Source organism: Euprymna scolopes, chromosome 19 (genome assembly GCF_053919585.1).
Source record: "Euprymna scolopes isolate OS-2025 chromosome 19, ASM5391958v1, whole genome shotgun sequence".
NCBI classification, from domain to species: Eukaryota; Metazoa; Mollusca; class Cephalopoda; order Sepiida; family Sepiolidae; genus Euprymna; species Euprymna scolopes.
In genome coordinates, this window is record NC_136500.1 from 19,525,464 (window position 1) to 19,549,321 (window position 23,858).

At 32.3% G+C, this 23,858-nt stretch overlaps 1 protein-coding gene and 1 pseudogene across 1 annotated transcript in view; both read right to left on the reverse strand.

Annotated features, from left to right (window-relative positions):
* Positions 1 to 460: 460 nt before the first annotated feature.
* Positions 461 to 577, reverse strand: LOC145240405 (5S ribosomal RNA; annotated as a pseudogene).
* Positions 578 to 7,916: 7,339 nt separating this feature from the next.
* LOC145303471 (inhibitor of Bruton tyrosine kinase-like) overlaps positions 7,917 to 23,858 on the reverse strand; it is a 147,890-nt gene continuing 131,948 nt past the window's right edge. The window contains exons 21-23 of the mRNA XM_080144819.1: positions 18,311 to 18,522; positions 12,838 to 13,069; positions 7,917 to 10,500 (exon numbers count right to left, since the gene is read on the reverse strand). Coding sequence (XP_080000945.1) covers positions 10,360 to 10,500; positions 12,838 to 13,069; positions 18,311 to 18,522 — 585 coding nt within the window. The 3' untranslated portion in view covers positions 7,917 to 10,359. The remainder of the gene's footprint in view (positions 10,501 to 12,837; positions 13,070 to 18,310; positions 18,523 to 23,858) is intronic.

Here is a 23,858-nt window from a genome sequence, read left to right on the forward strand (position 1 = left end):
TATATGTGAGCGATTACATGAAAGTTAATTAATTTGCATATTCCTTTGAAAAAAAGGTGTTAATTAATTAATTATTCAATTTTTTTATGATTTCTTAGATGATTGGTTTCATTTCACCATTACGTTGAATTCTATTTATGCATAGTTTCTACTTTCTGCATAATTGCGTAGAATTTATGATAAAAACATTCTAGCACATGGAAATATTTATTTATATATACATATATATATATATATATTTCATTATTCGGAAAAATTTTTTATATATATATATATATATGAAGGCTTCCATCAGTCTTGACAGACTATGGATACCCACTGTAAGGGTGCCTGCGCGTGAAATTTGTGTGGCAAGACTTGCGCAACCTCTAACCACGCCTCTCCTGAGTCAACATTGTTGCATACCAGTGGCAAGTTGAGGTACAAGACGACTGGAAACAATGCCGAGATAAGCGGAGAGCACATACAGCGCCTAGAATTCCCAAATGGTCACCCATCTGGTATTAGCCAGGCTCAACGTTGCTTAACTTCGGTGATCTGACGAGAACCGGTGTGTCAATGTGATTATGCCGTGTATATATATATATATATATATATATATATATATATATATATATATATATATATATATATATATATATATATATATATATATATATACATATATATATATATATACATATATATATATATATATATATATATATATATATATATATATATATATATATATATATACATATATATATAAGTGACCTTGTCAGTGTGTGTGTGCAAAAGTCTCCATCAAACTCCTCTCTGAATACTTGGTCTACAGAGTTGAAATTTTATAGAGTATTTGGTATTTAGCCAGTAAATAAGTGCTAAGGGGTCAAAATTGAAAAAACATTGACCTTGGCCTGCTATAAGTCGTTGGTTTTTTTTCTATGCATGTGCTAATTCAAAGTTTATAGGTTAAACAGCAGTATTTTTTCCAGTTTTTGTATACGCACTGGAGAGTTATATGCTTTTGTTTCGATTCTAAATGATGACATGCGTCAGTTTTTTTTGTTTTTTTTTTAACTTTTGAAATCACTACAATTGACTCTATAATAATAGATACAAAATCTGCATGAATTAAAATACCATATTTAAGCATAGTTTATGACCGAGCAATGCTGGGTGACCTGCTAGTAATTTATTTATATATATTTATTTATATATATATATATATTACTAACAGTAAAGTGTCTTGAAAGTTTTTCAGCCTGTATGAAAAAAAAATGCAAAACTTTTAATCCCAGGTCCTTCTTTGTTTGTAATTCAATCGTTTGCCAACACTGAATCAGTTTGCCTCCAGAAATTAACACTAGTTCTAATATTGTTGTAGGGATCATCAGTTGTCTATCATGAAAAACTGTTTCATGAAGTATAAAAGAACTCTTTTTCTGATCTTCATTAATCATCTTCCAAGTCATATATTTTGAGGTCATTTGTTGACATCTATGAAGAAGATACAACTGTCTATGGCAACACTTTGATGTGCATTGGTGATAATCTCTTTTCTAATCTGAAGTACATGTGTTGAGAAGGAAGCAGGAGTGGTTTATTACTTTTACCACCAACATTCAGGTTTTTATTTTACCTCAGTCGAAATGAATGGGTCGTCCCTTGTTTTGAGAAGCTTTTATGACTGATTTTCATTTCAGATCTAGAATAGACAACTGATATCCAATCTGTTGCTAAAGTTGTTGGAAAAATGGTTATTCTACCGGACTCTTAATGCAATCGTCTACCCATATAAGAGTCAGAGACGTCCTAAAATATATCATTGCCGCATCTTAGAATGTGCTGCTCTGAACACTGTTTCTTGCCTTGACTGACACAAAATAAACTTCGCCATGTAGTGGGGGAGAGATTTCTGTTTTCTACCACTTCTTTCTCACATAGAAGACATTGCTTTCTCTACTCTATCGTTATTTCCATATAGTGCTGGATTGAGCTCCAATCCCTTCATGCTTATAAGACATTCACAGCAGGAACTCTCTTCCTGAAAACAACTTTGCTTTGTGTGCCTTGCGTCAGGTAGAATTTCCATAAACAGAGTTTCTTACCAAGAACATGATCGTCTTTTATTCCAATATATCAACAAATATTTACCACTAGCTCTACCCAGCCATGTGTTGCTGTGGCTCAGCTTGTTTAAATAGAAATACAATAAAAAAAATGAAAACCTGCTGTAAATTTACTGAGAATTTTTATTTATTTCACGAAAAGTTGCATTCTATAATGTTTATATATATACTTATTTTTTACAATTGTTTTATTCTATTGAACACACACAAACACACCTGCACAGACTATAATAAGAACCATTAGCCACACGTTTTTCTATTCATGTTTATGTTTTCAATATTTGTGGATACACAATATTTTGAGACTTGTTAATGTTTATAGCAAATGCCCAGCAAATTGTGAAATGTAACACAAAGGCAGTAATGGTTTAAACATGAAACGAACTTGATGCTGTGCGAAGTAATATGTCTCTTAGTGGCGCCATATTGCAATTTTAGTAACTGTCTATTTATGAAGCATAGAATTGAATTCCAGAAAATGAGAATTATCAGAGCACAGCCAATCACAATGGACGGAGTTTGGCGAGGGAGCCATTATTATTTATGAATTGGAAACTATGAAGATTATGTTAGGTTTATGTAATTTCTAGCCAGTTATGGGCGGTGAGAGCACAGAATCTGTGGAAAGTGTAGAATTTGTTCCAGTGGCAACTGGGAGTAGTGGTATAGATTTAGAGAGAAAAATAGGGATTTCTTCCTCTAAAGATGTTGTGATTGTGATGATGTTGCTCATAGGATGCAATGTAGCATTTTAATATCACAACTGCAATATTGTTCAAAAGCTACATAAGATAGTGGCTATTAGCATAGATATATTGAATTTGTATGTGGCATCTGTTGTTGCAAACCTACAATACTTTGGTCCAGAGGGGAATTTCTGCTGTCATCTATTATATAAATCTCACCTGTCTGTTTAAATGTATGCATGTTTGTATATCTCGCAAAAACTTTTGACAGAGACAATGGATCCTGACAAAATCAGTATAATTTTGAAGCTCAACATCTCAGATGACAAATATCGGAAAATTGGCCAAAAGCATTCATTTCTTCACTCTAAACTTGCCCATTTTGTACAAAGAGGGGTTAATTTTTTTCATCAACATTTTAGCAAGTCATCTTCATCGTAGTATTGACTTTGGTTGATTTCAGTGCTTTTGACTTCTGGTCGCATCATGGAGACATTGGCCAAGATGTCAGATTTTCTTTTACTTTCTTTTCTGCCTTCGTATCACAGGTTCAAGCCTGCCTGCCTACTACCACTTTTTTTTTTATTCCCTCTCCCCGCTACTACCACTTTTTTTTTTTTTAAACACCTCTTCTTCACCCTGGCTGCCTACTATTTTATTTTTGATTTCCTCTCCCCGCTACTACCATTTTTTTTTTTAACACCTCTTTCCCCATTCACAGGTTTTAGTCTGCCTGCCTTCTATCACTTTTTTTTTTTCTTGCTCAACACACACCTACAAAAACCCAGGCAACGCCGGGCACTCAGGTTAGTCTATTATATAAAATGCAAAATAGGCGCGAGTGTTTGTGTATGTCCGAGAAAGGCTTTTTGCGTTGGAGTTCTCGCGTTGGTTAGATTCCGGGAGAAGTTTTCTTATATTTCCTAGATGGTAATATCTCAGATTCACAAACAAATATTGTTTCTACCTTTTTTTTTTTTTTTTGATTGAGTTTTAAAAAAAATTCACGCTGTCTCGTCATGGTGTTTGTTTGTTTGTCTTTTTCATATAAATAAAGCAAAACTATTCGAATGCCAACTCCTGGCTTTCTTTTAGAACTTTTAATTTGTGTATTCATTTTTTTGCAAACTATTATCCTCATCTTCTTTTGCAAACTATTATCCTCATCTATGGGCAGATGTTGAGTCTCTATGGTTCCAGGTGAGCATTGTCTGAAGATAGCGGTTTCAATCCTACCCAAAGCAGGCCAGAGAATTAGTTGGCCAAAACGTGGTGAAACAACAACCACTATGAAAATGAGGATAACAGTCCACAAAAAAGAATGAATGCACAAAATATATGCCACAATACATGCTCATAATAACCAAACTTTGTTTATTCTATTTATCTTACTAGCGGGACCTGTGGAAATTCCACAGCAGACTCTTTCATACGTAATATATTGATGTTGGCATTTTGTAGATGTTCAGTGTAAATGGAGATGCTCTGATATTATTGTAGCTTTTTTGTTAAAACTGCAAAAATATTAAACTAAGCTAGTAGGGATGCCCGGTATAACCCGGTTGTAAAATATGCTTAAATATGATATTTTAATTTATGCAGATTTTGTATATATATTTAGAAAGCCAATTTTCTAGTGATTTTTATATATTATCAAATTGTGATTTCAAAAATAAAAAATACATATTTATATGACTTGGGTGCATCAGCTTGAATCAAATCGAAGCCAAAATTTATGAAGAATTCTTGGTAAAATTATTTATTACAAGAAATGGAAGAAATTAAATGGGAGTTACTTGAAAGAAAAAAGATGTAAGCGTGACACAAAATATCGTATTAATATATAAATATCATTATTCATCATTCAACTGACAATTCATTCATCTCATTAACCTTTATCTTCAAGTGGATTTTGGCCTTCATAAGTATTAACTCATTAATAAAATGCTAGCATCACACGATATCATACAACTGAAGCTACTAATAAACTTCCACATTTTTATGAAGTTAACAATTTAGAACATTAAATCAACTAGAATTGACACAATACCATTTTTGGAGAGCTAGATTTTCTCCATATTAAAAACCGACCTGGTGTCCAACAATGCCTTCATGGGGAGGTATGTAAATAGGTAGTTGTCTGCAAGGAGCCGTGGCGCAGTTGTTAAAGTACAATTGTAAAAGTTATATTCTCCTCAAGGTCCAAGGTTCAAGTCTCAGTGTGGGCAACCAAAAAATACAATTGTGAATTACTTAAGACCTTTATCCAGTCATGGCTGATGGAACAAGAGCATGCTACCCTCGTGAAGTAAATAAAGAGTTCCATTCGAAATTCCGTCCAAATTCCTATGTTCGACAGAAATACATTTGAAGAAGGTCGGAGGTTACATCAACCGAAACATTGTGCTCTCTCCTCTGACCTTGAGCACAAAAAGAAGTGACTGGTTAATTTTAATGCATCAAAAACCAAGTTTCTATCTTTACATCATCAACGCTCTGATCTCCATCTGACATTAATTGAAATGAATGACTCTCGTCTTGGAGAGGCTTCATGTTTTGACAAACTTCGGGGTCTGACCATTACACGTACATCAAATCCATTGCCAAGATCGCTGGAAAAATGGTGGGATCATCTACTGATATCTCATTGCTGATGCAATTCTCTCCCTGTAAAAGAGCCAAATATGTCCAAGGATAGAGTTGTTAAAAGCACCTTACCCTGCCTTGACAGAGTTCAAAATAGACTTTATAGCCTAGTAGTTGGGAATGCCCTTTGCTTTTCCATGAAACCTCTTTCCCACAGAAGGGACGTTGCAAGCCTGTCTCTGCTTTATCGTTATTTTCATGGCAAGTGCTTGTCTGAGCTCCAACTTATGGTCCCCTCCCCCCACCAAACTTTCATGAAAAACACTCGTCTAGCTGAAATCACTATCAATAATTTCCCCCACTCTTTATCTGTATCTAAACCTAAATGTACATTCCATAAACAAAACTTCTTTCTCAGAACTGCACGCCTGTGGAACTCTCTTCCGTTTCCCTGTTTTCCAGCTGACTACAATATGGTCATCTTCAAATCCAAGGTAGAAAAGTTCTTGATGAGTCATCCCCTTAATCCAATTTTACCAAATTTCCACTAATGATTATTACATCATTACGATATTGTCCCATTGACTACTCATTAATCCTTATCCTCGAGTGGCCTTCAGACCTTAATAAGCAGTGATTCCTTTGTAAAAAAAAGAAAAAAAAAAAAAAGATACTCAAGATGAGAACAGTAGTCCGATGAATCCAAATAATATGAATAGGTAACTGAATTTAGAAAAAAAATATTTATGAACGGTTCAAACTATTACATAAAATATTATAGGGATAATTCATATCATTTTAGCTTTATGCATTAAAGCAGGCAAGTTCTTTTTATCAGACTAGAAAAATGCTGACACCTGCCAGTAATCTTATCTCTCTACAAAACCACCATTTTCCCATACATGGAGTATTGTGGCTATGCGTGGTCTGGTGCACCAGTCACTAATCTCTCTCATCTTGACAGGGTGCAAAAAGGAATTCCTAAACGCATAAGTCCCATACTGTCTACTAAGCTTCAACCCCTGTCCTATCACTGCAATGTTGCATTCCTGTACCCGTTTTACAAGCACTTCAACAGAATGCACTCTGACAAAGTTGCCGTACTTGTGACCCCCTCAACATAAATACTCCCTACCAACTCAACAAGCAACAAAATCATTCTCCTTCAATACAGAGGTTTGCAGTTGCAAAGAAAGCTTTCTACTCTAATGGCTTCTTTCCTTGCATCGCTTGCGTTTGGAATTCTTTCCCTGCTCCTTGTTTCTTCGACTGTATCAGTATGCAACAATTTAAATGTCAAGTGCTCAGACAAAAAAAGTCTGGAAATTGGAAAAATCAGAAGTTTTTTTTGATATTGGAATCAGAAAAATTAGTGCCCATTTTCCGATGCAAAAAATGATTCCTTTAATTGCTTAGTGTGTTGGTGCCACTTGCCCTCCTATCTCACTTGCAGACATCTTGTAGCATATGACAGGTTTTTCCGCTGGTCTGGATCCTCCCTGATCCTCCCATTATCCATTTGTGTAGCATTGGGCATCATTAAGTGAGCAGAGAAAATACTCTTGGGATGTCCCCCCGATTAAGGTGATTCCCAGGATTCTCTTGAAGTTGCGCAGGTGGAAGGTGTTGGGTCTGTTTTCTTGCCATGAACAGACGGCCCTGATCTGAAACAAGTGCTTTGCTTTCACTATCCCCAACTGCCAATATTCTATATTTTCAAATTATCTGATTTGTCTATAAATACAAATAAGCATGACTTGTAAAATCGAAAAATAAAAGTCAATTAATTCATGATTTATTTAAGCTAAGTGGCTGACTATATTCGAGAGTGATCTGAAGGCTCCATTTTCATAGGCTGGGGATAGAAGAGGACGTCATTCTATCCCCAGGATTACTCCACTTACCCTTGATCCTCCCCTTATAATGCTGAATGTTTAGCATTATAAGGATACAAATGTGGACTACATTTATTTTCATTTAGTTTTATGCAAAAGGGGCAAAAGGTGTAAAAATCCTATAGCTACACCCTATTTCTGTGAAATTTTAACTATACGTATTAAACATCAATTAATAAATATTCCCCAAATTTTAGTTTGGTCTTTGGGGTATTTTAAAGGCTCCCTAGGGAGAATGATATGTGCACAACGTCCCATGTGAAAACTTCAAATAGATCAGATTTACATTGAATCAGATAAATAAATATTACCTATTCTTACACAGTTGGGTCTCAATATTCATAATAATTGGTTAACCAGTTTAGGAATGAATCCTATATATACAAGTATATAAATATATGCACATACCTAACTTTTTATATAAAGAGATATAAAATATAAAACTCGTATTTCCTTTTTATGGATGCCAAATGCAGAGCAGACCCCCCCCCTTCCTCAGTATAATGTATCCTTTTTTATCAAAATGAAATATAATTATCCAAGTACCCTGTATAATGTAGATTCAGAGTATTTATGGTCATAGGAGTTAGGGTTAGAATTATAAACAAACAAACAAACAAACAAACAGATAAGAATGATAATTTTATATATATATTTATTGTTTTTAACTTTTCTCTCTTTTAAGTAGGAAAATAAGTTGGGTTTTTTTTTGTTTTTTTTTTTCTTGAAAATAAATTTGAAATTCAGAAAAATATTCTGGGGAATGTAAACAAAATATTTGTTTTACAAAAAAAAAAAAAATTCTAACACCAAATTCCACACAAAATAAAAAGGTTTTTATCTTCGAAGGTTGTCATTTTATTTCTTTTAGTTTTTGGATTATTCAGACTATTGTTCTCATTTTCAATGTTATTTTCACAATATTTCAGTGAATGTAACCTCTAACCTTTTTCAGGTATATCTTGTCAACAAGAGACATCTTAAGAAGGCCAAAGTTTACATCAAGCAAAACGTTGTAAGAATAACACTCAAAATGAGAACAGTAGTTTGATTAATCCAAATTCTTAATTCTCATCTTAATTCAGAAACAGAAACTTATTTATTTTCCTTTTTTTCCAATCCAAATCTCAAGATTAAAATTCAGAAATAATGCAAAGATCAGTTTGGAATTGAATTAGAAATTAATTTTCTTTATAATTCACAGCAAACCATTACCATGAAGGGCCAAATGATAAAAAGCTTTTAACAACCAGGAAAAAGGGGGCAATGCCTGTAGTGGGGTCCAAGTGGGCTTTTCTGTTGTGGGTGTAAGAGAGATATCATGATGATGGAGAAGAGAACAGAAGGTCAATCCCGGAAGGGCTTGGGGTCAGGCAACAAGGTCAATGGAAGTTGGGTAGGTGGTAGTGTTAAAGTGTGGCATTTTTTTGCTATGTGACAATAAGAAAGGGTCACTGACAATATAGAAGATTATTGACAAAAGATAAGAGTCACAAAAAAATGACACTGAATTAGGTTTGCTTATAATATAGAGTCACAAGAAAAAAATATTTTTAAGAGGCAAGACAGGAAAAAAAAAGGAGAGTTACAGTGAGAGAGAAAGAAAAGTGAGAGAGAGGAAGCATGAGGGAAAAAGAGAAGAGAGGAGGAGTGAAGGGAAGAAAAAAAGGTGATAAAATGACCCTGGTGTCTAACTCTGTCCTGTGGGGAGGCATAGTAAATAGGTACAATTAAAGGTAAAGAAAATACGGAAAGTTTGTATGACGTATGTACTTGTTATAGAATGAAGATGTCATATTTCAAAAATTACATAAATCGATTAAGTAGTTTTTTTTTTAAACAAAGAAAAGCAACCAACTATTCCTCTCACCTTCATCAGGCAGGAATAGTTGGCTGAAACGTGAAACAACAGCTATGAAGATGAGGATAACAGTCCGCAAATAAATAAATATACAAATTGCTCATCTCAAAGAATTCCAACAATTAATAAAGAAAATCAAAACTTATAATCTTTAGCAATTTTACTACTAAACTATTGAACATAAGGTTGATTTTCGACATCTCAAATTCGATTTGTGTTGACTCCCCTTATTTATTTCATCATGCGCAACAAAAACACTACAACTCGCTTAGTGGTAAAATTTGATTTTCCTTAATAAAAATAACTTGATCAAATTACATAATTTTTGGAATATGACATATTTGTTCTATAATGAGTATGTATACCATCCGGACTTTTCTATATTTTCTTCACTTTTAATTGCCACCATAAATGCCAATTTGAATAAACACTGGAAATGTTAAAGGGGATATCATGAAGTAGAATGAATGTTTGAAGGGGAAAAGAGGAAACAGAGATTTAGTACCAGTAAACAAATAGACAATTAAAATTTAATATCTAAAGAAAAAAAAGAAAGAAAGAGCCAACTGAGGAGAAAAGAAGAAAAAAGAAGTTCAATCTGACAACAAATTGGAGATCAGGGGAGAAAATCTTGTACCTGGATTGACCTCTCACCTCTTCTCTAACCACTCATTTTGATTCTTGTCCAGAATTTAAACTATTTAAAAATACTAAAGTACTGATAAATATTGATGGTATAGGTACTGAACAAAACTGTCAGACTTCGAAAATCACTAAAAATTGATCAAGTAGTTTTATTTTTAACAAAGTAAATAAAATTTTATGCGTAAACAAAAAGGTACTGTCTCCTTCCACCACATCTAACAAACAAAAGCAGATAACTCCACAATAATTCAAACTTGCGAGATCAGCTTTGTAATACTAAAAATTTCACATTAATTGCTGAAACTCTTTTAACAATTATTTTCTTTATAAAAAAAAAACTACTTCATCAATGTATATGATTTTTGGAATATGACATTTTTATCCCATGACGGGTAAGGGTAAGTACATCATTAATATTTATCTGTATTTTTGTACATCAAAGATGTTTCCGGATTTAAAAATTTTTTTTTAATTAGGTTGAACTGTGGACTTACACCCTCCTTTTGTATTAGATCATATCAATCAGGGTCAGTAAGTAATGAGAGGGGAGGAGATGAGCATTTTGTCAGTTTTTAAAATGCAAACTTCTCTTTTTTCCCCCAAATTAGTTGCTCGCCTATTACTAAAGTATCTCGCTTGACTGTGATCTTTTCTTCAAACGAGCAATTGGCTGCATAATGACCAAGCAATTCCTCAATAGCTTTTTCTTCCATCTGAAAAGTAAAAACAAAAAATTCAAAGTGGAAAGAAAACATGAAAATATAAACATTTTTGTAAAAGACTATTTCAGATTTTTCTGTGGATATAATAATTGCAAGAAAATTACTATCTGGGGTAGTTAACACACCTATATCCATGATAGTATGGATTCATCTGGCACTATGTAAGCCAGACATTTCTGCCGTCGAATAAAGAGCATGCACAGAGTTTAACCGTTCGTAGTGAACACCAGGACTCTTTCACCTTAATATTGTGACCCAAACAGGACCACAACACTTATATATGGGAGAAGGCATACAGCAGGTTTAGATTGGCAAATAATGGTAATTTTTTTATGGAAACTGCTTCAGACTTGATGTAAAGGAGCTAACAAGAACAAAAGCTAATTATTGCAAAGACAGGAGATGCCTATTGACCTTAGTTTTGGAAAGACTTAAGCTTTAGGTAGGAGGAAAACAGCAGGAAGAGAGTTCCACAATGCAGTTTTTGGAAGGAAGTTACTGGAATAGAAAGCTGCATTGTAATGAGGTATCAAAACAATGAATTGATGATTTCGGCATAACTTTGGTAAAAATAATCAGATTTTAATGGTGTTTAACTCTTTGGAATGCTTTTGATAGCAGGAATACATTTAGATAAACATTGTTAACATCATTTTCATGTTTTTTGAGACCTGCCTGAAACTGACTATACATATTTGATCATCGTGGTTTTAAAATACTAAAAATACAATGTCTTTGTTTTGAGATAAGATAAAGCGATCAAATAGGGTTTGTTGGGAAGCTTTTCATAACAGGTATACAATCAAATACTGAATACAAAGATTTTTCATTTTATGGAAGTCTAGAGTTGAATTTCGTTATTTGAGTATAGTGGCCCCAAAATATTAAAAATAATAATTATCCAACACAAGGATTAATGGGAAATCCAAATCAAGAATTTGTAAATACCGTTAAATAAAATTATTTTGTTTTCAATAATTTCATTTGTTATTTTGATTTCAATAATTTTATTTTCATACTTTCATAAACATATATTTATGACGTTTCTAAATTTTTGAGATGAGGATTGGTTATTTGTAATGCTATTCATCAGACTAATGTTGACTCACTTGAGTGTGATTTTCACAATGTTTCAGTCGGTATAATCTCCGACCTTCTTCAGATGTATCTTGTCGAACTCGGGAATTTTCCATCCTCAGTGTGGGCAACCAAAAATACATTTGCGAATTACTTAGGACCTCTATCCAGTCATGGCTGAGGGAACAAGAGCACGCTACCCCCGTGAAGTAAATAAAGGGTTCTGTTTGAAATTCCGTCCAAATTCCCGAGTTCAACAGAAACATTCCTGAGTTTGACAAGATACACCTGAAGAAGGTCGGAGGTTATATCGACCAAAACGTTGTGAAAATCACACTCAAAATGAGAACAGTAGTCCGATAATAAAAACTTTTTTTTAAATTAAAAAAAAAAAATTGCTTATTTTTATAATTTTATAAACATATATTTATTATAAAATTTAAAATAAAATAAAAACTTTCCTTTTTTATTAATTTTGTTATTAAAAATGCAAATAAAAACTAATTGTGTTATTTTTATCTTTTCATAATTTTGTTAATTTTTATTGTATACTTTTCAATAATGTCCTTTTCTTATATTTTATTTCAATAAATCGCCTGGGGGTAGAGGGGAGCTTTTATGTGCATGTGTGTGTTTGGGGAGGGGGATCATTCTTCTATCTTGTCATACTCATATCATGAATTTTTTTGAAGTATGACGCAAATAAAAATTAAACTGAAACAGACAGAAGAAAAGAGAAAGAATAGAAAGAAAGAGAAAGAAAAATAAAGAGGAAGAAAAAAGAGGGAGGAAGAAAAAAGAGAGAGGAAGAAAAAAGAAATAAAATAAGCCAAATGGCAAAAAATAGGACATGATTTCATAGAAATAATTTTTTGCTTAAAAAATATTGTTTTCTGAATTTCAAGCAAAAGCAGAATTCTGATTTACAAAAGAGAGATATTTAACTAAAAATCGACGGCCTCACATCCCTGTAGCATGTAAAACAAATTGATGATGATGATGATGACTTAAAAATTTGTTTAAGAATTATATTTCATTCTCTTATGTTTTTCAAAATGTTCCTAAAAAGAAAATTCACTATTATTTTTTAATGACATCATTGCGATCCTAATTTAATGCTTGCCATCATTTAAAAGTCGTCATATTACAAAATTACTTTTGCTTTTGCATTTCAGTTTTTTTTATTTTGAAAAAGATTAAAAATTAAATCAAAAGAGAAATGGCTAAAGAAATAAAACAAAAAAAAGTTACCTGAATATATTTAAGCGGCTTTTTCTGTATTTTGTTGCTAGTTTTCATTTTATTCAACTCATCTTGCATGATGTTGGAAAAATTAGGTTGGATGGAAATATTTTCCTGTTTCATATTCGTTTTCAGCCAAGGATTCTGTGAAGATGATAACGTCGCTGTTGGAGATTTGTTTTCAGAAACTGAAGGTGTTTTCGGGATGGATTTTTTTGCAGTTTTTTTGTATTGGAAATTACTGTAATGAAATCAAACGAATGGGGAGAAACGATTTTTAGAAAACCTATGTAAATGATTTGCAAAAAAAAAATTTTTTTTAATTTGAAAAAAAAGTGCATTTTAAAGAACTGTTATTGAAAAAATTGCAAGAAAAAACGTATGCAAAAATGCATTAAAAACTCTTATGGAAAAATTGCAATTAAAAAAATTATGGAAGAAAATTAAAAATAAAAAATATGGAAAAATTTTAAAAACTTAATGGAAAAGAACTAAAATATAAAAAAAAATTCTTGAGAACAATTGCAATTTTATTCAGAAAACTTATGGAAAATTTTCTCTTATTGGTTCTGTTGGTTGGAAATAAATCTAATAGAGTGCTTGATTATTCTTTAAGAGCGTTATATCTATTTATGATTTTACAAAAGTTTTGATTTTATGGTAGGTTTCATAATGAAACTGGAGCCTGAAGATATTGCTGTATAATCTGTTCCGTTGCTTGTCAGCAATTTCAAACTCTAATTTAGTTGTGAAATTTTTTGTACTATGAAATCTAAATTTTTCTAAAATCACACACACACACACACACACACACACATATGATGGACCCTCCCATCAATTTTGACATATGAGCTCTGCCACAACAACTAAGTGTATCAACATGGTTATTATGCTATATATATATATATATATATATATATATATATGTGTATATAAAATGGTTGTATAATTTGGTTTCCTAGATGTAGATTCATTAAGAAATTGATTATTAAAGAGTGCTCAATGGAGGACAGAGTAGGTATATAGTATGTTTATTATACAAACATTATTAGTAGGGCTAGGACAACAGCATATTCTTTTCATTGTTTTGACTCTCGAGTGTGTATCCATTAATATCTTATATGCTTATTTATAGAGTGATGTAGTTCTTGGTTGATTAACTGTGCCTTACTGTGTCGGATATATACTCGAGAGTCAAAGCAATGAAAAGAATATGCTGTTGTCATAGCACTAATTATCAGTTACATATGTGCATATATGTTTCAATGGAATCTCAGTTTAGAGAGACCCACCTCATCAGAATGAAAAAAGGAAAATCAAGGTTCATTCATTTTGTATATAAAAAAGATAACTGGGTGTGACTAAAACCCTGGAAAAAAAGGAGGGTGTTTAGTTCATGAGGTCAGGTAGGTAAGTGGGATTAGGGGAAAAAGGTGCAGCAAAGAAAGGGGGATAGGGAGGGGGGGATACAATCCAGCCTAGTCAAGGTGTCTCAGTGTGTAGTAGAGGGGGATACGGTTATATTCTATTTTTAGGACTTAAAGTGTCTATAACTTTAATCTGAAGTAGTCAACATCCCTAGATGTAAGAAAGCCTTCTACTCTAATAGCTTCTTCCCCAAAACTTTGGAATTCTCTTCCGGTTTCCTGCTTCCCCAACTGTACTGACATGCAGAAATTCAAGTGTAATGTGAACAGACATCTTGCTGCTAAACTCCCTACATAGTACCCTTGTAACTTATATTCCTGATAGTAGCCCCCTACATCAAAGTGGCAATGTACCTTGTTTGGGGTGAAAATGTAAAAAAAAATGTTTAAAAAATCATACATTCTTTATTTATTAATGTGTATATATTTTTTAATTTCATTTATTGCAGACTATCATCCTCATCTTTTATTAGTTGTTTCACAATGTTTCGGCCAATTATTCCTTTGGCCTTCGTCAGGTGGTAACCACGACAGAATAGAAACTCCGAATCTCCTAACTGCATTCTCAGCAATTACTGCCATCCATAGTTGGTGTCGTCTCACCATGTTTTGGACAAGCAAACCTCTGGTCATCTTTGGGTAGGATTGAAACCACTATGGATGGCAGTAATTGCTGAGAATACAATTAGGAGATTCGGAGTTCCTATCCTACTATCCTATCGCAGTTACCACCTAGTCTGCTATAAATAAATAAATAAATAATACTCATCTCAATAATGAATTCCAATTAAATAATATATATATATGTATATAGTAATTACAGCTAAAATGAAGGTTCATTCATTTTGTATATAAAAAAAGATATCTGGGTGTGACTTAAATCCGGGGAAGGGGGTTAGTTCATGAGGACGGGTAGGTGGGGTTAGGAGGTGATGATGTAGCAAAGAAAGGAACAGAGAGTGAGAGGGGAGGAGGGGAGAAAGAGAAATACATTCCATTCTGGTCAATGTAAGTGCCTATACTTTGATTTGAAGTTGTTCCAGTGTTTTTTTTTTATTATTCTCATTGGGGCTGTTTCTTAATTGTAGACTTTCTGTCTATTTCATGTGTTAATACAATTACTTCGATGCATTATTTATTTCCTTATTTTACTGATAAACTTAATTTATTCTTTTACAACATACGTCTATATAAAATCAACAGCATGTAACATGCATACAATTATTTTTTATATGATTTAAATGAGGGTTGCATTCTTTATATTAATGTGCATATAGTAATTAAACCTTAAAACATAGATGTAAACATTTAAGCGTATGCATAGGTTTTTATATCTATATATAAACTTTATTTCAATGGTTGTCATTCTTTCATTTGAGCCGAATTTGGGTTTAAAGAGGTTCGTAATTTATTCTAGGAATCTATAGGTTTATGCACCAGTCGTTTTTATTTAATTTTCTGCTATTTTATTTATCCCTTCCTCAATACTATATTTTTAATTGTTATAATTTACGATGCTTTATTTTCATAAAAAAAAGCAACATTTAGTTCTTTTTTTTTATTTACTACTGAAAACCATAACTTTAGTAAAAGTATTTTTTGTTTAAACAAAATAATAAATTTCCACTAAGATTTAAATAAAAATAATTAGTTCATTATATTCTGTGATCATTATTTGATAAATACTGAAAATTTCATTAAAATTGATTAATTTCCTGATTTTTGGTGAATTTTAAGTAAAGGGAAGGACCAAAATGTTTATTCATTTTGAGCATCGGCATTCATTTTCTGTCTATATATATATATATATATATATATATACTCGGGGTTTTTTATTCAAAAGTAATGGACTAATGAATTCAACGAGGTTGTTAGATAGTGCTCAATAAAAAGAGCTGATAATACTTGTTTATTGTTATATAAACATGGTCATATCCTGCTGCTACAAATAGCCACTTGTTTCAATCAAACAACAGATATCATCAGGCAGCGACTTGACTATTCAAAAGTTCAATGAATTCATTGAACTTTTGAATAGTCAAGTCGCTGCCTGATGATATCTGTTGTTTGATTGAAACAAGTGGCTATTTGTAGCAGCAGGATGTGACCATGTTTATATAACAATAAACAAGTATATATATATATATATATATATATATATATATATATATATATGATTAGTTTTTTTGGAAAAAGAAATCCAGCAGAGTGCTCAATTAAAAGGAAAATCCAAAAATAAGAGCGCATTTATATTTTGTGTACAGAAAGTTGTTAGATGAGACAAGTCATTGGTACCGTCGGTTTCAAGCCCAATAGTTAGGACCACTTAAGATATCCATATCAAACTCTCTTTAGCCAATACTCATCTACACGGAAACGAGTATTGGCTGAAGAGAGTTTGATATGGATATCTTAAATGGTCCTAACTATCAGGCTTGAAACCGACGGTACCAATGACTTGTCTCATCTAACAACTTTCTGTACACAATATATATATATTTTTTAAGCAAACATTGTTAAAGACAACAGGAGAGCTTTTGTTCAGTTATACCTTTTTGTGTTTTTTACAATTTTTCTGATGATGTTTTTTGTGTATAAATCAAAGGTATTAATAAATGTCCTATAGTTAGATCTGTCTCTCTGAAGTATGTCACGATTTTGTTAGTTTTCGTCTTTTGTCAAGACATCATCAGAATTGTGTAAGATTTGACAGGGCGAATGGTATTAAAAAAAAAAAAAGTTATGTCAGTTACACAACGACCACGTTATCCGATTGCCTTACCATGCATAATGTACAATCTATTGCTATATCACAATATTTACAGAAAAAAAAAACATAACTGCCCCCTCTCCGAAGTTAGAGAAATTTTAGTAGTCGGAAAACGGTTAATATGTGTGAAGCTGTTTGTGCCCAGTGGGGAGTGGAAGGAAGTGCCTAGTTTTGAGGTGAGGGCAGGTCAGAGAGAAGGAAGTTATGATATGCATTTTAAAATGTTTTGGTTGGATTGATAAGTAATCATATTTAGGACAGGTTTCTGAGTTCTTATATATATACTGCTTCCAAAATTTTAAATCTTTTCACGTTGGCTTCATGGTGTATTATTTGTGTGTTGCTGACTAAAATTTCTCTAACTTCAGAGAGGGGGCAGTTATGTTTTTTTTTTCTGTAAATATTGTAATATAGCACTAAATTCTACATCATGCATGGTAAGACAACGCGATAATGTGGTCGTTGTGTAACTGATGAAACCAACATAACTTTCTTTTTGTTATTATAGGAGTTACACTCTCTGACTGTACAAAAGTACCTTACACATTCTATCATCACTTATTCTGTCTACGTGTCCGGCCCAATGTAACTGACACTGTACAAATTTCAATTCCACTGATATCACACTTTTCAAAGAGATCAGCATTGGTCACCTTGTCCTTCAGAGTAAATCCACATATTGTGTGAAGGCAGCTGTTCGTGAAATATGTCTAACTGCATGATATGTGAGCAGTAGGGGCCCAAGCTTCAGCACCGGACAAGAGAGTTATCAGAACAACAGCTTTGTACACTCTGATTTTAATATATATATATATATATATATATATATATATATATATTAGATAAAAAAAAGAAATAGTTTGTGTAGAGCATTGTTCAAATTTCAAGAGCATGCCATAAAAATGAAATAAATACAAATATGCATTTGGGCGTGTTTTCTTCTTTGAAAAAAAGAGGTCTACTCTTGAAATTATTAAACACATTATACCATCCTGATTATATATTTTATCTTTTTATCTTTTAAAATATATGAAGATTTGTAATTAAAATGCTGCCTTTGGTTGTCTGTTTGTTTTTCATTTTCATATATCATGTCACTTCACAGACCTGGTTTCCTACATTGCTAACAGCCTTCTTAAACACTTATATATATTAGATAAAATGATGTGATAGTCAAAATTGATGTTTGACATCGAGTTCAAATTTTATTGTTCACCAACATATATAAAAGAAAGTTTTGGATGGAATTATTCTCCTTTTCAATATTTAAAACAAAATTAAATACCTTTGATGCTTTGGTGGTGTCAGTCGAGACAAATTATTCTGTTCTGTTGCCATGATGTCTGCTAAATTGACAATTTTCGAAGGTGAAAGGACATTGAATGATGATTGCGTTGAAACCATTGTGTCTTCAGTCTTTACAGGCAACATTCTATTCCATGGGTTGTTTTTATCGCGTTTCTTCGTTTGTGGAGAATTTACGCCCAAACAATATACCTAGTGAGAGATAGAAATAATAAACAAATGAATAAAAACTGCTAAGTATTGAGACGGTGGTGAAGAATCAGTGCAGTTCCGATCTTGAGTGTTAAGTAATTCCTAGTAACAAAGATGGCGGCGAAGAATCAAATGCAGGTTCGTGACAGAGACAACGGCGAACTGATTGAATCCAAAATTCGATAAATTTTATAGTAACTTTGAAAGCTTCTGATTGGTTGGTTATTATAACTTGTTTTTATAAAAACGATTGTCGAAATCATTGGTGTCATACCCCATTAGGAGTCAAAAACAGTTTTGCACACCCCTTTTTTGATATAATGGAAAAGTCCTTTCGAATTCAACTTGGTTTGACTTGAGAAAAGGAAAAAATAAATAAATAAATAAAATAAACAAATAAATGAACAAATAAATTTTTTTTGGGGGGGGGGGTTGTCATTATTCTCATTGGTCAAAAAAGAAATATCAATATATTGGTATAATGTGTGCAAAAAGAAGCCATTTTTTTTTATCACATTAAGTTTTTTTTTTTTAATATATATAAAAATAAACACTTTTCAAATATATATATATATATACATACATACATACAAATATAATCCTATTCAAATACATACATACATATGTATATATATATATATATATATATATATATATATATATATATATACTTTCTTTTTTTTTTGTTTAACAAAAACCGGAAACATTCTGTTATGTATTAGTTGGTTAATTTGATTAGTAAGATAAAAATGGTTGCAGTTTAACGTTGTGCCCGGGACAATTTACAATCTATTATTGTTATTTTTTTTCTTTCATGATTAGATTCCAAAAAGTTTGGCTATAAAATTAATTTTATCCTTTTTATAGGTTTAGTGAAAATGTCAGCTATATTATTCTTAGATGTTACATAACTAAGAGTAATAGATTTTTTACTTATTTCATCCCTTATGAAATGATATCTGATATCAATATGCTTCGACCTTTGATGAATCATAAAATTATTTGCTAATAAGATACTACTCTGGTTGTCACAATGAATTACTATAGGGTTTTTACTTAGATCTGGTTTTAAAATAGAGTTTAGAAGGGTGTTCAGAAAAATTGCCTCCTGCACGGAATGGGTGAGGGCCACAAATTCTGCTTCACAAGTAGAAAGGGCAATAATTTGTTGTTTTTTAGTTTTCTAGGAGATCATAGGTTCAGTCTTTGACAGTGTAATTATACTTTTTCTATCCTCAGAGTTACTTCAACCTGAATCTGAAAATTCTTCTAAATTTAGAGGATATGTTGACTTTTTAAATATTAAAGATTGTTCCTTGGTTTCTTTTAGATAATGAAGAATTTGTTTTGCATGATTAAGGTCCTTAATTGTCGGTTTCGATAAGTTTGGAGATAGCTTTGTTACAGTGTAACATATGTCAGGCCTAGTAACGATCATCAAATAGATGAGACTTCCAAGCATTTCTCTGTATAATTGATCGTCTATTAATTTTGTTTCAGTCTCTATATTTTTATTTATATCCATCTCAACAGGAGTTGTATGCGGTTTGCAATCTTGCATTCCGAACTTGAACAGAATTTTTTTAATGTACTGTGATTGGTTCATTGTTATAGTTTCATTTTCACAGGTAAATTTTATACCGAGGAACCATGACAGTCGTCCAAGATCGGCCATTTTAAATTTTTTATTTAATTTATTTTTAACATCTTTTAAAGTGTTGTCACAATTTGAGGCGAGTAATATATCGTCAACCCAAGAAACCAAAATCAACAATTTATTACCTATATTTTTGGTATACATGCATGTGTCCAAGGGACATTGCTTGAATTCTTGTTCTATTAAATAATTATGGAGTGTTAAATTCCAATTGTGAGCACTTTGTCTTAGTCCATATAACAATTTATTCAGTTTCCACACAAAATTTTTATTTTTCATTTTAAATCCCTCTGGGAAGTAAATATAGATTTCACAGTTAATCAGAGCATTTAAATAAGCATTTTTTTACATCCATTTCATGTATTTTTAAATTGTATTGAGCGGCAAATTGTAATAAAATTCTACTTGTCGTTAAATTTGTCATTGATAAAAATGTGGCAAAATATTTAATTCCAGAAATTTGTGAAAATCCTTTTGCAACAAATCTTGCTTGTAAAGTTTCACTGTCAGAAGCTGTGATTTTTTTTGGAGAAAACCCAGCAAGAAGAAATTATATTCTTATCTTTTGATTTTACCACTATTTCGTATCTAGAAGTGTAAGCCATTTGGAGTTTCAGATGGTTCGCTGTTACACACAAGTCCTGGGAGGTGACTTGTTTGTAGTAGACAGTTCCACAGAACAAAATATTCTTACCGTGTCAAAACCCGGGAAAAGAACATGTGAAATTGCTCCAGAAAAGGTTTAATATTTATGAAGCAATTCTGGTTTCTGATTGGTTGGTAGCAGAACGTGAATTAATTTGATTCGTCAGTTCTTAGCAGCATCGTTTATAAATAGAATTGTCCGACTGTGTGGGATCATACCCCATTACAACTCCAAAATATTGCAACATCGTATGTGTTATTTTCAGATAAAACTTTCAATTTGGATTTCATAGCCTTTTCCCATTCTTGGTGATTTTCTGAATTAATCGCCTCATTATAACTTTCTGGTGCACTTTTCAACAAGTAACAGTAATCCACTGCGTAGTCTTGTATCTTCTCAATTTGTAAGAAGTCTGGCCTTTTTCACTCCCTTATCGGGTATTGATATGTCTGTTCCATATTTAAATCAGTAGTTTTACTGTAGTCGTTGTCGTTATTAATATTTTCATTGTGATCGATTAAGATACTAGGTAATATTTCCTCACGTTTTTCATCCACTGGCTCGTCATTTTTTAAATTTAATGTATCATTGAATTTTACACATCTAACCCTTTTTATGGTATTTTGGTCTGGAAAATAGATTAAATATGCTGGACTGTTTTTATCATAACCTACAAAAATACCTTTTTCACTTTTAATATTTAGTTTACTGGTATTTTCTATAAATGCAAAGCAATCTGAACCAAATATATGCATTCAGTTCATTTTTGGTTTTACACGGCAAAACGCTTCATACAGTGTTTTGCCTAATCTTTTATTGAGCGATCTATTTCTGATATATGCTGCTGCTATTAAAGCGTACGTCCATAATGCGCTGATTTTGATTCAATAAATAGATATCTTGCCATCTCAAAAAGGGTCTGCCATGCTCTTTCAGTGGTGCCATTTTGAAATGAGGAATACGGCACTGATTTCTCGTGTTTAATACGATGGTTAATTAATAGAAGTTCAAAATCTTTACTAGTAAATTCAGTCCCATTGTCTGAGCGAATACATTTTATCGAGCTGTACAGGGCAATATCAGCTAAATATTTCTTAGTGGCAAGGATAGTGTTGAATTCTTTTTTTAAAAAATAAACTATAATTAAATCTGTATAATCATCAATAAAGTTCAGAACATGCCTTAGATTGTTTCTCCCCATTGGGCTGATGGGGCCTGCTAAGTCGCAGTACATAAGGGAGAGAATTCTTGTGGCCTTTTTGTCTGGCGTTTTGCTTATATATTTTGTCATTTTCCCCTGTGCACACACATCACAATTTGGGAGATCGTCTGAAGGTATTATTTTCATGCCTTCGACTACATTTGGTATTTTTTTTAATATCAGCTGTATTGTAGTGTCCTAGAATTTTATGCCAGGTTTCCAAGTCGTGACAGGCAGTTTTTGAGGGAACCATACTTTTTAAATAATGTAGTCGGCCATTTTCTTTAATGTCAATACAGTTCCATTAAAGTATATTAATTTTTACTTGTTTTGGCCAAATTTTATATTCGCGCCTTGTTTAATTGCAGCCTGCACGGAAAATATGTCTTGCTTAAATGTAGGTATGAAAAGAGCATTTTTTAGAAAACAGTTACAGATTTCGCCTTTATTATTTTTAGTGATATTTTAGCATCACCTCTTTTCAAGACAATATCATTTATTTGACTACCGTCGGCAAGTTCGACAAAATGATTCTGTTGATTAAAGTTTTAATCAAAATTAATAAAATCAGATTCCTTGGTGACACAGTCTACAAGAAGATTTTTACCATTTGTCGTATTGTCAAAGTTACATGTGAATAGAAATGCATGTTCTTCATGAAAGTTCTCAACTTTTTTTATGGAGTCCATTTTTGAGCTTTTATATCGACATTGGAAACTTTTGTGGTTGGGTCATCCACAATCAATAATAGATAATATATAATTTTATTCTTTTTCTTGGGAAAATTATTTTTGGGGAAAACATTGTGGTAAGATGTGTAATTTGGTTGTGTCGGTTTTCAAGAAGCATTTTTGAACTTCATGATATTGCTAGAATTATTGTCCACGATCATCCAATTCATCTTTTCGTAACTTCGCAATGCCACTTCAAATTCACTGAAATTTATGGATTTGTCTTTTTGCGTTATAACAGTTGTAAATGGTTTAAAATCGGCTGGAAGTCCCTTGAGGATCATTAATATCAACAAGCTATCACTTATTATTTCACCAGAGTTTTAAGGCAGTTGTTTCTGCCCTTATAACGAAGTCGGTAATAGTTTCATCCTCATTATGTTTTAGAGACGTTAGTTCTGTATATAGGGATAAAATTTTCGGTTTCCCTTTTGATAAATAATGCTCTCTTAGTATGTTCAATGCTTTCCGTCCATCACCCAACGCATCTCTTATAATCAGAGACAGACTTCTATTGTCTAAGTATTGAATCAGTTCTGCAAAAACAGTCGCGTTCTTTTCGAGAAATCCAGGGTCATTAGGATTCTTTGTTGGAGATTGTATAACTTTGTGTAGTTTCCGAATCCTTAGATACCCCAGAAATTTTACTTGCCACAATTTGAATTTAGATTCCGAACCGTCAAAGAAAAGACGATGGCTGGGTGCATAACCTGTTAAGTGTTGAGACATTATGTTGAACAAAGATAGCGGTGAAGGATCAGTGCAGTTCCGATCTTGAGTTTTAAGTAATTCCTAGTAACAAAGATGGCGGCAAAGAATCAAATGCAGGTTCGTGACAGAGACGACGGCGAATTGATTGAATCCAAAATTCGACAATTTTTATAGTAACTTTGGAAGTTCTGATTGGTTGGTTATTATAACTTGTGGTTATAAAAACGATCGTTGAAATCATTGGAGTCAAAAACATTTTAACAAAAATATAAAGAAATAATTACTTAATCAAATTTATTAAGTAATAATAGCAATAATTTCATATATTAGAAGCTTTATTGTACATCTTTTTTAGAGAATTGTCCATTAATTCAAAGATTCAGGACAGAC